Here is an 18,331-nt window from a genome sequence, read left to right on the forward strand (position 1 = left end):
TAAATATGATTCTACAGTTTAATTTATCCACAGCTACGTACATCTGATAGTAGATCCAACACCAGCAAGGATCTAGTCAGGAGAAAACAACCTGGATAAGAGCCAGAAAACAAGTTAAAAATAATAGGACCATGGTGCCTACAGGCAGCGTGGGAGGAATTTTCTTTTTCTTTTTGCAGTCTGTCAACTGAAAAGGTTGTAAATACAATCAGTGGTTGTGGTGGTTCTTAATGGTTGCTATACTTGGCGATGGCGCTACTGAATTCAATGAAATGAATAAAAGTTTGACTTGCAATTTAGGCGTTTTACTGTTTTAGTAAATGTCAATTTAAAAAAAAAAGTAAGATTTGGTATTTACAAGATCCAGAGCTTGTTATAAAGAGACCGTCTTCCTCATAAATAGGAAAAAAAAGTCTCCATTTTTGCTCTTTTGTGAACGCGATGTGCTTCTGAAGAATAGAGTAACTAATAACATCAAAAACAACATATTTTAAAATTTTAAGACGCAGTTCTCCTGACGGCCACAAGGTGCTGCCTAGGTGACTCAGACTCCTCAACAGTCTCCGTCGTTACCTGTTGGGGGTCATTTTTTAAGTCTTAAGGCTTTTTTTTCAGCTTCACTGACAGCTCCTGGTAGTCGGCGTTCGCTCGTCCCTCCATCTTTGTGCTTGCATGAACTCCAGTCGAGCTCAGATTCAACACCGCCCACCGCTAATCACCTCAGTGTGTCCGGCTGCATCACTCACTCCAGCCCCTAAAAGGCGAGGTGCTGCTATTACTGACCGCAGGTTCAATGGACAAAATGGCTTTAGTGTTTAACATTAGTACAAAAAGACGACACTGAACGTCCTGGAAAAACAGCTCAATAAATCAATCAATCAATCAGTACGGTCCATCTGTTCCACCTGACGAACAGAACGCACAAACAGCACTCGACCACGTTTAAAAAAGGTAGAAGGAGCTCCACGGACGATGCAAGCTGTGATGCTGTCTGCTGTGTTACCATGGCAACGCTGAAGCTGCTCTCCTGCCACTGTGGTATTGCTTTGAACGGACAGGACCCGGAGGTAGCGGCGTCAGCTACAACACCGCAAAGGGTCCTGGGAAATGGAGTTAAGTGAGGTTAAGACCATGTCGGCTTGGCGACGCCATCAGTAGGGTGTGTGAGTTGAGTTGGACAATAGGGCGGTCCAGTTCGGAAGTTCAGTGACGTGTACTGTAATCGGCATACAGGAGAGAAACTGAAACTAAAGTATCGCTCTTATATCAACACCAGCGCTGGTATCGGTATTGTTGATATTTGGATCGATCCACCCACCTCGACCAAGCGGCCGACATGCAGGACAAATGCATCTAGTGGACACATAGCATCACTCTGGAGTACTTTTCTTGTTTACAAAAGTTCACCTTCTGTTAACTTCTGGCTAATATTAATTTGTCCTTTTGACTTGTGAGCATTGCTGATTTGTGGGCATTATTTCATGTAACAAACCCTCACACAGCTCATTAGCGCTGATCCAGGAACAGCACACCACAGAGTCACAGTCACTGAGTGGAAACACAATTTCTGTCGACTGTTAGAATCCATATTTGCTGATTTTTCTGCCTCTGTGTCGCTTATCTGCACACATCTTTACCAGCAGGTATCGGTTTCAACGACAGAAACCTGGAAGTTTTATTGCACGGTCTGGGAAAACAAACAGTGTTGATGGTGGTTAACAATGCTTGCAATGTTAATCCTGTCATATTGCTGACCCTGTGTGTTATTTGAAGCTACAACTGTCTCCGTTTAGCAGAGTCCTGGCATTGCACCAGGCTGATAGCAGCAGTGTGTGGTGTACAGGCTGGTAAGGTCAGAGGTAGCTGGGAGCACCCTGCTGCAGCCGTTTTATAGCAGGAACCGTTTATACCTGAAAGCACCTTTACTGCTCTCATAGTGTTATATTTGGCTGCAAACACAACAAGCTCTAAAATCTCACTCGATGCTACCTGCTTAGCACCAAACTGCAGATAAACAAAACTGGAAACAAACCTGTGGAGCATTTAGCAGCCCAGCACACAGATAGTAGTTAATAAGAGGCCAAAGGCAGAACTAACAGAAGTAAATACAACAGACAACCTGCTTCAACCCTCGTGTCGTTTCGTGGGTCAAAATTGACCCATTTCAATGTTTGAAAATGTGGAGAAAAATATATATATACTGTCCACATTTTCAACATTTTTGGGAAATCTTTGAACATTTTTTGGTGGAAAAAAGAAATGTTACAAATGTTTCTTAAGAACATTCACAAAAAAATCAACCATTCGCTGGATTTTATGTTCTTGAATAAAACATTACACGTTTTACTGATATATACGTAATCACTTTAGATATTTTTAGGGTTTTTTGGAAGATTTTTACAAATTTTTTGAAAATATTTACAAGAATTGTCTTGCCAAATTTGGGGGATTTTTTTTTTTTTTTTTTTTTAAATAAAATTTTTAATGGAAACTTTTAAGGAATTATTGGAATTTTCTTCCTGAAATTTAGGGAATTTTTTTGCTGAATTTTTGGATTTTTTTCAGACAAGGAAACAATATTTTTTGGTGCCCGTAAATGAGGACAACAGGAGGGTTAATGAATCGTCTGCTGTATGTAAAAACGGGCAAGTGTTTACCATATCCACTGGAGAAGATGACAACGTGCAAGTATTTGTATTTACATTGTTTTTTTTGCTGCCCCCAAGTGAGAAAAACAGTTATTGAGGGTTTAAACAAGGAGAAAATGTGACAGAAGAGACAGAAACACCTGACTTACATTGAACAAAAAGGTCTGCTCCACTCAAGTCAATGCATGTGGCCTCACTTTGTTATGTGAAATCACATATTTCCTCATCACAGGGAGTCTCCGTGTCTTTCTTACACTCTCATGATTTTACGATCCACTCAGTGACCATCATACAGTTTGCTGTTGTTGGATCAGGGCTAATGAGCCTCTCAGGGGCTTCAAATATAACAGTTACTGGAGCTGATTAGTCAGGACTTTGATATGTAGCACGACGCTGAGGGCAAAGAGCGACTCCCTGTTGGACTACAAAAACACATCATCACTGGACCAGCCTATTTACCCACTCATGACCTGTTCACCTTAACGTCCCCTTTCTTTCTGTAGTTGCTGCTGTTTACCTGAGGGGGGCAGCGCTGGTCCTGCAAGAGGAACAAGAGCTGGCTGTTCCCCTCCAACAACAACAACAACAACAATATCCAGTCATCCTCTGTAACTGTAAACAAACAAACAAACAGGTTATGGTCCGATGGCATCAGACCCTGTGCTTACTTCCTGTCAAACAGCCAAACCTTTAAAACATCAAATCTTCAAATAGAATATATTCAGAAACCCAATCTGATTGGATCAAACAAATATATATATATATATATATATATATATATATATATATATATATATATATATATATATATATATATATATATATATATATATATATATATAGTGTGTGTGTGGTTTTTGCTTTTTATACAAAATGAGAAAGTAGTATTTTGTGTTTTTTATACATATATGTATATACAGGTATAGAAAATGACCGCACTGAGTCTGCTGTGATGTAACCGTGGGCAACAGGACAGGAGACAGTATTTACACTAAACAGAAAATTTTACAGTTTATAAAAACACAAAAAAAAAAGACAAAGAGGGATGCGGTGATGGTTGGGTCGTGGTGGTGTTTCAGAAACAATTCAACGATCTCCCTTCAGAGAAAAAGCTGTGAGGCTCAGGTCACTAAAACCAGTGAAAGAGAGTGAGAGGACTGAAGGTGGTGGTCTGAAGTGGGGCAGTTTCATCAGTTATGTGTTTAAAACCATGAATACTGATCCTGAGACGCTTTTACCAGATTCCATGAAAGTCTGACTGAATATTATTTTATTGTTACTACGACTGGCGGTTTTTACTGGAGATTTCTAGCGTACAACAATGGCTTTAGAGGCTTTTTGTCCTTCAGAAAAGAATCAGTCTGTCGGGAATATCTGGTGTTAATATTGTCAGACTTGAAAGAAAGTAGAATTATTATTAGTTAGTTTGCAGAGTATACATTTATATGATTCTCTCTTCGTCTCTCAGGGTTGCTAAATAGTGAGATTAGAACAAACTAAGGCATCAAGATGAAGAAACAAAGACCCAAAAATGAACTGACCGACTGAAACAACAGCAGTGTGTGTGTGTGTGTGTGTGTGTATGTGTGTGTGTGTGTATGTGTATGTGTGTGTTTCTTCAGTCCTTATTGGCTGGTCAGTTTGCTGAGGTGCTGCGGTGGTGGTTTGTGGTTTTTTTTTTGACTGGACGGTCTGTTTTTTGTGGACAGAAAAAAAGGCACCTAGTTCCTCCTCCTCCTCTGCTCATTTATAAACCGGTAACTCCTCCAGCGCCAGGCGACCCTGGGTTCGCTCGGCATGTATGTCTCTCCGACGCAACAAACAGACACTCAAGAAGACAAGTCGTCCACTTGGTGTCCGACGAGATTTGAGTTCAAGTTTTCCACAGTTATCATCTCTCAGTGGAAACAGAGAAGAAGGGACGAATTAAAAAGACGAAAAGAATGATCTGGAGGGTGGAAGAGTAGAACTCAGTGGTGCTGTGTACAGGTGGTGAAGTATACAAGGGTACAAGACGTGCATCCTTCCCGACGCTTCCCTCCTCTGGTTGCCATGGAGATGCCAACAAGTCGTCTGCTCCTCCTTGGACGGACGAACCAGTAGGAAAGAGATGCGTCCACGTTTCTCACAGGCCCCGCCCCCTCTCTGCCTCCATCGTGTTCTCCTCAGCCAATGGGAGTCCTCCACAACGGCACAATTCCACTCTGTGTGTGTGCTCCTACGCACACTCCGCGGACGAAGAGGAAAAGGAAGAGGAAGAGGAGGTGCTAGAAGGAGGTGAATGTGGAGTTTTTTGTGTGCTTCTTGTTTAAGCTCCTCCTACAAGACGGGTTCTTCTTCCATTGGCTCCTCCGTTGACCTATAGAAAGTTCAGAATCAAATGAGTGATTAATGTCAAAATATTAGCAATTAAAAAAGCGTCAAGTTTGACTTATGGGCGCGTTATTGTAGCAAAACTATCTATCAATGTGTATGGAGAGTTGTCTGTATCTGAGAGAGATTCGTATCTGAAACATCAGGGTTTCTGTTCCCTGAGCTCAGGCTTACAGGCTCGTTCATGCTGGCTGCTTGTCGCAAAAGCCATGTGTAAAAAGAAAGCCAACTGTGAAGCCGCTCGACTCGTAACTGGTGATTTGTCTGTATTTCCAGCACTTGTGTAGCTGAATGCTTAGACTTTAACTATGAATATCTTTGTAGGCATTGACAAATGAAATGTGCAATCGTGTTTAAGGATCATGAGTGATACTGATAATGGGATATGTGCAATAGTGTTAAAGGGACATGTATAGAGTAATTATGTGTAATGTAGACAGGGATAGGCCCAATAGTGATTAAGAGAAATGTGCAATATTATCATGTGCAATAGTGACAATGGGAAATGTGCAATACAATTATATGTAATATAGTCAGAGGGATATATGTAGTGCAATCTTATGTTATAGTGACAGAGGGATAAGTGTACTATAGCAATGTGCAATAATGATAGAGGGATAAGTGCAATAGCAACAAAGAGATATTTGCAATATAATCATGTGTAAATGTGAATTAATTACTGCTTTTATCTGTTATGTCCACTACGTGTTATCACTTGTTGCTTGTTTTTCTTTTTGTATGTCTTTGTCCAGTTATGGTTTTATGTTATTTGTAATTTCTTTATTTTCTGCCAATGGTGCTCGAGATGGAAATTATCTGTAGGGCTACAATCTCTCGTATTTACGTGGAAATGTACATTAATATGAACTGTCCCATTTAAAAAAAATAAAATAAACATAAAATAAACATGAACAAATCTTACAACATGTACAAATTTCACTACAGATTAGCAGATTTTTTACACAGTTCAAAACCTATTTACAGACAGACAAATTTTGAGACGACTTTTGCAGATTCCGGTTCACACTGGCAAATCTCACTTCGGACACACGGATTGCGATCGTAGTTATGAAGCTGTGCATTGCTGACCTGCTGGTTTCTGTGTTGTCAGGAACGGAGCCCGGCTGCTCGACGTCGACACTCAGCGAGGCCATAGCGCTGACCGTCTCTGCCTCGTCCTTCTCTGATTGGCCCTGAGCCCCCAGGGGGCCGTCCAATAGCGAGTGGCCGCTGGTCTGAGACAAACTCTGGAGACAAGACCAGTGTTTACCTGACAGGACAGAAAGAGACAAAGAACTACGTTGAAGAGGACAACATGCTGCAGTGTCTCATCATTGTATGGATTCACGGTTTGTGTACGAGCTTCTTACTCTGGATCTCTATTACTCTCTCCAGTGAGGCGCAGGCTTTTGGACATGGCTGCTCCTGAGGCCACTGAAACATAGAGTCACACTGAGAGACACAGAGAGAGAGTGTTAACAGAAATGCATGAAATGAGTGTCTTTATGTTCAACCAATAAAGATGCATCCAGCAAACAGAGTGCTTTTGTCGTTTTGTTTTTTTTTTTTTGTCTTCCTTGTGTTGTTAGTCTACTTTTCTGTTGTTTTGTTTCTTGCTTTTGTCATTTTTGGTCTTGTATGTGTCCAATTTTTAATCACTTCGTAACTTTTTTTGTATAATTTTTTGGTCTCTTTTTTTGTTTTGTTTCGTGTCGTTTGTCTCGTTTTTTGTCGTTTTGCATCTTATTTTTGTATTTAGTCTTTTTTGTAGTTTTTTTTGTCTTTTTTGTCTGATTTTTCTCTTTTGGATCATAAAGTAAATACTATATCGTTCAGTTCCAGATAGCTGTCACTAAATGTTGTGTTCCTTTGTAGATCCTCTCTGATCTGGAAGTTGTAATGTGGAAATGATAAACTGAGGCTTAATGTTGTTGAAATTAAATCTATTTTTCTTAAGAAATTTCAGGCTGTTCATCATGCTTTGTAAAAAGATAATGTGAACATTTTCAGAATGTATTTTTTTTTTGCACTAAAACAAGGGGAAAATTTGAAGTTGTGGTTATTTATAGGTTATTATGCTGTGATTTTACTGGTCCGGCCCACTGGAGATCAGACTGGGTTGAATGTGGAACCTGGACTAAAATGAGTTTGACACCCCTGGTTTAAAGCAAAAGCTTTAAATAAGTTGTAAGACAATAACAGACTCTTTCCATGCACTTACTCAGTCACCTTAAAACCTACTCAGACTGCAGTGTTATGTTTCCATACTGCTGAAGGGGATGGAGGACGACACCTCCAGGATGAGGAAGTCTCAGGTTAAAATGAATCTTTCTGTAATGCTGTTGAAAGCTCTCTGTCTCTCACCGGGTCTCCCAGGAGTGCAGCGACGCAGGCCTCCGATGCGTCACAGATAGCCGTGAGGTCATGACCGCCCTCCAGCGCCATAACAACCCGCCCACCCGCCAGACCCATCAGCAGCTGCGACAGCTGACCGAAACCTGCCAACACACATCAGTCACAGTTAAGAAACTCCACTTTTATGCTATTTAGAGATCACGTCACCGAGGTTCAGTCGCTAAGGTAACAGGCACTCTACTCACACTTGGCAGATACGTTGTAGCCTCCCAGAGGAGACTGGTGACCCTCCACTGCGTCAAAGCCAGCAGACACCAGCACCACATCTGGACTGAACTGCTGGGCGATGGGCATCACCACACTCCTACACACACAAAATGGACAGTTCAAAGCGAGACGTTTCCTTCAGTAATATCTTTGCCTCAAGGTTTTAAAAGGAAGATCGACACAGAACAGTAACAGATCCGTCTATGGACAGCAAAAGTACAGAGTCTGTGTTACCTTACTGGACAAAAATCTCTCTTGCAATTGAATAAACAACAAACAAGACTGGTTTCAAATGTGAACTGCTATATTTATGTTCAGATCTTATCATTTTGGTGCGTATAAGTTTGATTTAGTCTTTTAAAAAGTCCTCTATGCAGGAAAAATCCTGCTTAATTTAAACTGCCAAAAGCAAACTAGTCTTTACTTGTAATACACTAATCTACGCATTGACTTTGGATGCATTCATGGGACTAAAAATAATATTCAACATGTGGTGTACCACTACTACCAATAAAAATAAAGGTAATGTTTACCTAAAGGCAGTGAGGTACTCCACATCACCCATAGGGGGCTCCACTCCTCCAGTCCACGCTATGTTCACATTAAAACCAACACCAGCACCTGATCCCACCTGCAGAGAACGAGAGAGAGAAGAGTAAAATTATTACATTTCTTGGGAAATTCGAGCATCTGTTGAAGCTACATTAAAGAATCAGTCAAGGGCTCAACTGCAAAATCTGACTTTTAAAAATTCCATTTCCCTTGTCAGATTTCTGTTTTTATGTCTAGCTGAACTAGGAACAGCCAATCGGAGCAATTGACATAAGAGGAGTTGATTTATTTTCTAGCATTTTTAGGAAAAGATGATGAAAAAGCATACGCCTAATCAAAATCAAAGTTCTAGTAAAGACATTCACCTCATTCTACAAGAATACTGAACAGGTTTTAACAGGTTCACAATGTTGAGAGAAAATGCTCATCTCTACAGTGTGTTCACTCATTTCTGTGTGTCTTTCAGTTTGTGTAGAAGATTTTAGTTTGGAACCATCATAGTGAGACATTTCTGCATTGTGAAAGCATTCTACCCAGTTATCATGACTTGAATGAGCTGTTAGAGGGTTAAGACTTTTATTCTGGCCTCATAAAATCTGCATCCACACAGTACAGCAAAGTCCATCTGGATCAGCCCATGAGTACAATACGTTATGAAGTCAGACATTTCGTACTTACTACATTTACTATTGATCTATGGATTGTTAGTGACATTGGAGACTATTCACAACAAACCTGTCCCCAGATAAATGTGGTTTAAATGTGGTTCATTTCCCTTTTGTTGACACCGTGGTCATGGTGATATTAAATGCTGGAGAGATCGCTGTGTGTTGCTGTTGATGTGTTCACTCATTAATGTTACAACAGAGAATTCGCTAACAGCTCCTAAACTGCACATACAAAGTGTGCATTGTTTTCTCTGGTACACAAGTTTTTGCAAGTAGGGCAGAAGAATATGTGTGCGTCAGAAAAAACCATGGGATAACTGACTGAGCCTCGGTTCCACGCCGGTCCAGTCACAAGAGATTTTTAGTGTAATCACACAACTGAATTTCAGGCTGATGTGGCTGATTGCAGGAAACTGGGAACCGTTTTAAACCTTCTATAAAAATCAGACGTGGATCTGTGAGTTCTGAGTTTGAGAACACCCGCTTTTTAGTTCTTAGGCTGGTAAAGGCATGCATTGTGTGTGTGTGTGTGTGTGTGTGTGTGTGTGTGTGTGTGTGTGTGTGTGTGTGTACCTCCTCAGGAGCTCCACTGCCAGGAAAGAAATTTCCATCGTCATAGCGATGGAGGGAGATGTAGAGGACGTTGGGATCACTGTAGAAGGCCTGCTGGGTGCCGTTGCCATGGTGAATGTCCTGCAGTGACGGGTCACAGTGGCATCACAAAGAAGGTCAGTTATGACAGAGACACAACGAACACACTGGGTTTGGTCATCATTTTATCCACATTAATTCTCTTCTGCAGCACAAGAGCCAAGATGGGAAAAAAGGACTGTAATTAGAGTTTAGCTGCTATTGTTGCCCCATAATAAAGCAAGGAATTTTCCTATTAGTTAGTTTTTTACATGAAGTTTCTTCTAACTGTGGTGAATAAATGTAGTTTTCACTTTAAATACATACAAAAATGGAGTAATCTAGTCAAAAAACAGATACTTCACTGTCTTCCTTAGTATTAGTCTGTCATTACATGCCATGCAGCTTGACACAGAACTTTATTTTCTAGCAGAAAAAGTGTGCAAAGGTGTCACAGATAAAGCAGCTTTAAAATAAAAACAGATTTTTCTTGTTACGCTGTGTTAGCAAACAGTCTCTAATTTGCACATTCAGCACTTATGCAGCAGCATTAACATTAATTTCAGTTATGTAAGTCTAGATGTCAGCCAGCTAGGTGCAAACTGTCTGCTGTTTGGTGCTGAGTGTCTTTAGGGTCCAAAAAACACTATGAGAGCAGTAAAGGTGTAAACTGAAACTCTCTGTAAAGCTCTGTGAATAAGGAGAGCTGCAGATTTAGCTGATAATTCCCCATCAGTTCATCATGATCACAGTGTTATTATAAAAATATGAACTAGAGCTGCTTTAAACTTACTTAAAGCTTAAAGGAGAGAAAACTAGGTGTCTTTTGCATAAACAGGATGCACATCTATCACAGACCTACTGTAAGTGGTTCCACAGCATGAGCGCTGAAAAACAAAACTAACAGGAGTTTTTACGGCCGGATAAAAGCTTTTATCAAATATGTCTGGTAATTAAACGCTCCCCCGTGGGGTTTTTGACCACCATTAACGACATGGAGCAACGCCTCAATGTGTGGGTCCCTGTTTTGTTTATTTCACAAACACACAAGGATGATGCAAAGATCATTTCAGGTAATGATTTCACAGCATTCCAGCAATCAACAGATGGAGGTATTATGCTTAAAAACACACTAATGCTTAATGCAGCAGCAAAAACTAGGAAGAAGACTGTGAGCTGGTAAAGATAGATGTGAAAAATGAAGGCTTTTATTTTCTGTTTTGGTGAGTAACTCAGAATGCAGCCTGAAAACCTCCACAGAGCCTCTTCAAATCTAAGAGGTCTAACTTTAAGGGTACAATATGTGTGTCCAACTTTTGTGACCACATGTTAAACTGGGCCAAATGATCCTCCAGATGTTTTGTGTAACAATTTGAACATAGAGAGAAGGAGTCAGCTGGGTTGTAAAAACATTAATGGTGCACATTCAACCTCATTTGTCTAATCCTGTGACTTTTATAATACTAACTGGGCACTCCAATTATAAAGGAGAGCACTTGAGAGGATGAGAATCAGGACAAACAAGAAAACATCCAGCTCTGTCATGTTTGGAGAATGACTCAGCATTGGATTTTAATAAAGTGGAGGATGTTTATGAACAGAGGTAAACAAGAATCATGTGGTTTCAGGTGAGACGGTCTGACTGTGTGTTCATGTTTGCAGCTAGTTTTGGTGGCTGTATGATCAGTGCTGATCCATAAATCTGTGTGTAAACTTTTTATCAGTCATTGTGTTCATGCTGAATTTGATGTGTGGTTTTCTGTGTAAATTAATGTAAATTTGGCAGCACATGACGTCATCCAACTCAGAGTAAAAGTGAACTAAGACTGTTAAAGTCAGAGACGTACCTGCGAGTCCTGCCTGAGGGGAAAGTTATTTGGATTGGAGTACTTAAACATTTTTAGTATTGTAGTATATTCATGACTTAATAATATCTTTAGTGAATAGTTTTATGAAAATGGACAGGAGGAATTGGTTTGGCAAGAAACACTAAAAAACACTTTAGGAATCTTGGATCATGCAACAAGTGCAGCAGGCCAAAATATCCAAAAAAAATTCATCACTTTATATCAGCATCTCATTCAGGAGTGTTGAAAAAACAAAATGTAAACTGTCATGAATAATTAGAATGTTTGATGGGAAAAAATAACTATTTGAAGCCTTAAAAACAGCAACAGTGTTCAACTTCTCGTCTTGCTACAGGTGTAAATGATGACAGATCGTTGTGAGGACATAAACTGTTTTACACGGCAGCATTGTGGAGACTTGCCTCTAAAAAAAAAGTCCCCATAGGGTAAACCATTAAGTTTTAGTATGAACACTTAATCTAAGGTTAGGTTTGGTAAACACAAGTTATGAAAGTACAAAACTAATGGAAGTCAATGTTGTGAACTGATAAAGAATACATTTGTGTCAGCTCTACTTACCCAATCAACAATGAGGATCTTGCCCACTCCGAGTTTCTGTTGCAGCAGCTTGGCAGTGATGGCTACTGAATTAAAGAAACAAAACCCCCTATACGCACAGACACACAAACATACAAAAAAAGTCTTAGCCACAGCCCAGATGTCGTGAAATATCTCGTCCTGTAAGAATAATCTGGTTTGTGTACTGACATGGCGGTGGATTCCTCAGCGTGGTGGCCTGGTGGACGCACGACCGCGAAACCATTCTGGTACAAAAACAGACGCACAGACGAGAGAAGGGCAGGTCAGACGATGTGTGGAGTTTATTTTCAGAGTGAACTTGTGAGTATTGAAGCGTGTGTCACCTTCAGCTCCCCTGCAGCCACTCTGAAGGCCAGCTCGATGACTGAGCCCACCGCCATGCGGACCGCCGCTGACGAGTGCATCTCATTCCACACGGTGTCGCTGTCCACCTGCAGGGGGCAGCACAGAGTTCAGGCTACAACTCCGACAGACAGACAGACACAGATGGACAGTAGTGGTGTGCGATACTGCAAGATTTGGTATCGATCTGATACCAAGTAAATACACGGTCACTATCACTGATACTGATAATGATACTGATACTCCAGACTAACTTTTTCAGTAGCTGGTAGGTTTAGAACAAAGATTTGCTGCTGTATTTGGTCGTCCACATCTGGAATGAAGATGGGGTTGTAAATGCTTACAGGGTCTAAGAATCAGACTAATTCCTGGGTAGGTTTTCTGTGGGTCAGACGAGGAAGAATCTGGGATGCCGATGAAATCATACAGTGAGGGATAACCTCCTTAAACAGTTCTCATTTTTGACAGTTTGGTCAATATTTCAGCAATACTTCTGTCACTGAAATAGGAAATGCTCTTTGAAGATGCATTTTTAGATACATTTTTTTTGCAAAGAGTTACTTTTGTAATGATGAATACGAAAAAATTCCCCCCTATGGTTATTTTCTTTGATAATAAAGTGTGACAGACATTGTCAGTTCATCCCACCTGGTTCCAGATGAAACACTTCACTAGCTGAACATTTGCTTATGGACAGACTCTACATTTACCGATGTTCCCTAAACGCCTCACAGTGCAGACTGATGCTGCTCAAACAGTGCTAGTAAACAAGAACCATGTGGTTTCAGGTGAGACGGTCTGACTGTGTGTTCATGTTTGCAGCTAGTTTTGGTGGCTGTATGATCAGTGCTGATCCATAAATCTGTGTGTAAACTTTTTATCAGTCGTATCAGTCAAACTGAACCTAAAGTATCTATCTTATTACACTGGCATCGTTCAACATTAATACCAACGCTGGTATCGGTATTATTCATATTTGGATCGATCCACCCACCTCTAGTGGACAGACAGGAAAGTAAGAGAGAAAATCTTACCCCTATTCCTCCACAGGGAAGAACAGCATACATCTTCTGGCTGATTGGACCTGAAAAAACCAGAGCAGAGATTACAGGACAGGTCATTTCAATTGTCAGTACAACCCCCACACTCCTAAAGGTTTTCATTTGAAACATTTAGGACAACTACAGATAGTGATATAGGTTTTGTTTGTCATAATGGGGGATAAAACCTGTCTTCTAATCAATACAAACAAGCATGTGACTCCAAACCAACAAAAACACATTTACGTGACTGTGAAAATGGCAAAATGACTCTTAACAAACCTGAAACATCTGCTTCAACTAGATTGCAGAGTGTGACTCACAGTGTGAACTATAGAGGGAGCGAGCCTCCTCTTAATAACATACAAGCTCCCCTGCAAAAGTCATTTGTGAAATTTTGAAAGATCAATCATGGATGATGGATAAAATTAGGCTGTTATTGATGTATGATTCATGCATGAGAGTGATTCATAACTAATTCATTTTAATAAGGATACCAGCGTGAATGCTACCCCCTCCCTCACAATCAAAGTGTGATGGTGCAGTAACAAAAACTTCACTCACTTTAACTCAGAGATCAGAAAAAAAACCTTTCTTGATGCCAATCCGCCATAAAACCAAACAAACTTTCCCACTCAGCCAAATCACCATTATTCATTTCTCTGCTTTGTAGTCCGAAAACAAGTACGTCAAAAGTGAAAACAAGGCAGCCTAACTCATGAATTTTGGATTCACCAAAAATAAAAAAAAATCAAAGCTAATTGTCTTTGAAGAGCAACCAGAGCCATGTTCTACCACAAGCTTGGAAAAATGATGAATAAAAGTGGTTTTAGATGTGTGTATCTGTTGTTCCTGACCATGAAAAAGTGTAAAAAAAAGAAGCTCCCCCTAAACCTGTGGTGTAGTTCACTCACAGCTCACAGGTCTGTAATCTAGTTGAAGGAAATGTTTCAAGAAGGTTTTTCTGTTGCCAAGACATCCTGGCAGACAGAAACTCTGCTTAGGACTCAACAGAGTTTCTTTCACAGCAGACATGTGACAGCAAGGGTAAATAACAAATAAATAACCAAATGAATTCCATTTAGTTCCTTCGGTTTCAGTCCAGGGTCTTGGTGTTGCACTTGCTTGCTTATTGTCGCTCTGTTATTGCCTACTGGGATACGTGGAATAAACAATGCCAAGATCAATTCCAAGGTACCGCTACCAAAGTGTTTCAGTTTTATGTGAATTTTTTAAGATTGAATAATTGGCTCTGTTTACATTAAAGGTTTCAGATGTCTGTGAGCTCCTGGCAAGTCCACCAATGAGGCATTCTTCCTCCAAAACTGCGTTGTTTAAACATCTCTCAGAGTTCCAGAAAGGTCAATATTTCACAAACCACACAGATTATAGAACAGCCACAACAGAGAACCAAATTAATTTGCTCAGCAGGATCTCATTGAGCTCTGATAATGATCTCACATCCCTTAAAATCTATCTTGTGACGACACTAAGTCGAAAGTAACTGAACTAAGCCTCTTAACTGTGTATAAAGTAGTTAAAACTAGCTCCACATCAGTGGCTGTTAGTCTGCAGAATCAGTACTTTCCCTATATGCAAGATAGGGGTAGTTTTACAATATGCACTGATATGTATAGTTAAGTAAAGGATCAGAGTACTTTTAGAGTGTTTATAATCAGTGTTTGATCAGCTCCACCTTTTTTCTTCTTTTATTTCCTCTTTTCTTCATCATTAACGCAGCGCAGACAATACTGCAAGAGACCGCACTATTTGTTGTCACTTCTTTAAGCCCTTATTGTTAGATCGGGGTGTCAAACACGCGGCTCGTGGGCCAAAAGTGGCCTGCCAGTGGGTCCAATCAAGCCCACATGATGACTTTGTAAAGTGTAAAAATTACAGAGAAGACATTAACTGCAAATTGGAAATTTGTAAAAAGGTAAATTTAAAATAATTTCCTGACCATGACAAGTTGTTTTAATTATAAAGTAAAATACTAGATTGTTCATTGTTCTTTTGTCGTTTTGTGTTTTGTTTTTGTAATATTTTGGTTGTTTTTTGTCTGACTTGTCGTTCGAGTCATGTTTTTGTCGGTTTATGTTTCCTTTTTATCTCGCTTGTGTTTTTTTTGTCATTTTATGTTTCCCTTTATTTGTTGTTTTTTTTCTCATTTTTGTAATTTTGTGTCTTTTTTGTCTCGCTTGTGTCGTTTGTCCATTTTCTTTAAGTCTTGTTTTTGTAATATTTTGAGTTGTTTTTGTTGATTTTTGTCTCTTTCTTTGTCTGACTTTTGTTGTTTTAATCATGAAGTAGCTCCAGATACTGAATGTTTTGTGCTTTTGTGGTCTAGAAGTTGTAATGTGTCAATGACAAACTGAGGCATGATGCTTTTGAAACTGAACTTATTTTTCCTAAGAAATTCCAGGTTGTTCATGATGTTTTGTAACAAGCCAATTCCTTAAATGTGAACAATTTCAGAATGAACTTTTTTTGCACTAAAACAAAGGAAAAATTTTGGGTTGTGGTTATTTATAGGTTATTATGCTGTGATTTTACTGGTCTGGCCCACTTGAGATCAAACCGGGCTGAATGTGCAACCTGAACTAAGATGAGTTTGACACCCCTAACTTGGACGGTTTAGTCATGAACAGAGACCGTGTGAGTGTAGACAGACAGACAGACAGAGACAAAAGGGTACCCAGCAGCTTCTTGTGGTCCAGCTTGTGCCGATTGAGTGGACTGGTTCCATACAGCAGAGTGTGGAACTCTGAATGGACGGACTGGATCTCATCCAGGGACGCTTTACGCCCACGAATCCTCTGCTCACACACAGACAGAGAAGGGAGGCTGAGTAAGGTCTGTGCACATTTTAAATTTGCACTTAAGAAAAAAAGAATATTATACACATTTGGCACTTGCTAGAAAAAAAATGAGCCATTGTAAAAAATAATTTAGGCAGCGTGTGATGGGAGAGCCTGCAGCGTGGACCAACCACCACACATTGTGGGTGTAGCTCTGCTGTGTGCACAAAGGTCATGTTTGGAAAGTGAAGTGTGAGAGTGTGTACCTCGCAACGACCCAGCAGGCCCGTCTCCTGCAGTCTGGACCAGATGCTCTGCACTCTCCCAGCATGCTCTGGGTGGATGTGAGCGTTGCCGCACACACACTGATGCTTCAACATCAGACTGTCGTACACAAGCCCTGAAAAGAGAGAAAAAGCAGACGTGAATACCACATACTGTACTCTCAAACAAGAGCCATAACTCCAGTAACAGCCAGAGTTGTGGGTTGTACAAATTAAGGCATACATGGAGGTGGGATAGAAAACAAACACTGTGAAATACAATTTAAAAAAAACTACACAAAGGTTACAATAATTTCCACAGCATCAAGGACACCAGGACAACAGCAGTTGCAGTACCTAAAAAGAACCACAAGATGTCAGTAGGCACAAGTGAAGGTGAGGCATCCAGAACATCGAGGTTACCACAGCACTGTAGTAGACATACACGTTTTTATTCAATGTGCACTAGACTGAGAGGAGGCAGCAAACTCTTGGGACATCTTAATATATTACTTTAACACAATAAAATGACATAAGATAGTCCTATTGGTCCCACAGCAGGGAAATCTGCAGTGTTACAGCAGCAAAGGGGATGTTCCAAATATACCTTACACCAAAGTTTTTCGTGCATGGAAATAAGATCGATGCTGTGAATGTATCTATTGACTTTAAATAATAAGATAAAGAACCTACAGTGTCATTTATCATGTGAATTTACATTAATAATTTAAATATTATGGTTAAAACAAAATAATGTACAATATAAAATATTCCTGACTAAATTAAATAGTGTCACCTTCCTAAAATATTGGCCAAAAATAAGTCCTTTTTTGGCAAATTTTAATTTTTATATTTTTATTTTTTTGCCTAAATCTTCCCCTCATGATGCTGGCCACTTCTGGTAAAATCATCCTCAGTTGAACAGATCTTGTGATTCTACCTCAGGTCAAGGTTCAGTGTTCTCTGTTTTCTGAAAAACCGGAATAAGTGATACAGGGCATTATTTCAAAACGGGGGCCGATACTATGGTAAAGACTAGATTATATATAATACCAATTAGCCTTGCTAACTTAAACGCTGAGGTTCAGAACATACAATATTATATCTGCTAAAAAATTATTGGATAAATTTAAAATTGAAGTTGATACGTCACAAAATACATGGAAAGTTCAATGAATCAAAAGATTCCCTGTGAGCAGCATATTGGTGAGTAAGTGGTTCTTTTTTGCCTTTTTGAAAACATAATCCTTCCACTAACAGATCAAACATGCACAAAATTCCCCAAATTTGCTGTTTTTCAAGTGTTTAACCGGGGCTCATTGACCATAGTTCTTGCTGTTGATATTAAATACTGGTATATTCAAAGACCCAATGAGAAAAATAATCACAAATATAAACGACATAAAGGTCAGCAATGATCCATTGTAAGAGTCTAATCCCTTTACTCTTGCATTTAAATAAATTAAATATCCATTTTGATAAACTCTGCAGTGCAATTTCAGCTTTAGAACTGCACAAATTAATGCTGACTTTCTCTCTTTTTGTTTACAATCAGGACACGGCATGACTCTTGCTGGACCAAAGTGTATGAATGTAGAATTGCAGCATAAAGTGATGAAAGTGTCCTAGAATCTCACAGTAATTGCTTGGATCACAGGGATTTAGGAAGTCTCCTACTGAACGTGCATTCATCCCAAACTAACTGCTTTGATCAGACATCAAACATCTTGTCTGAAAACTGAAAATTAGCTACAATAGACAAGACGCTACTTAAGACTTTATGGCATTTCATTCAGTTCACTTCGTTAATGTGAATCGTCACCAAGAGAGTCAGCTCCTTGTTGCCAGGCAACAAGCATGCAGGGCTTATAGTAGGCGGGTTGAAACCGTCAAACTCTTATCCAATCAGAAACCAGATGTGGACACACAAATAAAAGGCTGCTAAAAA

The 18,331-nt window shown here is 39.8% G+C and overlaps 1 protein-coding gene across 3 annotated transcripts in view; it reads right to left on the reverse strand.

Annotated features, from left to right (window-relative positions):
* Positions 1 to 3,530: 3,530 nt before the first annotated feature.
* Positions 3,531 to 18,331, reverse strand: part of hdac5 (histone deacetylase 5) — a 69,142-nt gene continuing 54,341 nt past the window's right edge. For all 3 annotated transcript variants that reach the window (XM_055005387.1, XM_055005386.1, XM_023298979.3), the window contains 13 exons: positions 16,387 to 16,520; positions 16,018 to 16,138; positions 13,317 to 13,366; positions 12,264 to 12,371; positions 12,109 to 12,164; positions 11,920 to 12,007; positions 9,437 to 9,556; positions 8,177 to 8,274; positions 7,622 to 7,740; positions 7,386 to 7,519; positions 6,392 to 6,473; positions 6,111 to 6,291; positions 3,531 to 5,007 (listed from right to left, as the gene is read on the reverse strand). In XM_055005387.1, coding sequence (XP_054861362.1) covers positions 4,968 to 5,007; positions 6,111 to 6,291; positions 6,392 to 6,473; positions 7,386 to 7,519; positions 7,622 to 7,740; positions 8,177 to 8,274; positions 9,437 to 9,556; positions 11,920 to 12,007; positions 12,109 to 12,164; positions 12,264 to 12,371; positions 13,317 to 13,366; positions 16,018 to 16,138; positions 16,387 to 16,520 — 1,331 coding nt within the window. In that variant the 3' untranslated portion in view covers positions 3,531 to 4,967. The remainder of the gene's footprint in view (positions 5,008 to 6,110; positions 6,292 to 6,391; positions 6,474 to 7,385; positions 7,520 to 7,621; positions 7,741 to 8,176; positions 8,275 to 9,436; positions 9,557 to 11,919; positions 12,008 to 12,108; positions 12,165 to 12,263; positions 12,372 to 13,316; positions 13,367 to 16,017; positions 16,139 to 16,386; positions 16,521 to 18,331) is intronic.

This window comes from Amphiprion ocellaris, chromosome 19, assembly GCF_022539595.1.
Source record: "Amphiprion ocellaris isolate individual 3 ecotype Okinawa chromosome 19, ASM2253959v1, whole genome shotgun sequence".
In the NCBI taxonomy this organism is placed as follows: domain Eukaryota; kingdom Metazoa; phylum Chordata; class Actinopteri; family Pomacentridae; genus Amphiprion; species Amphiprion ocellaris.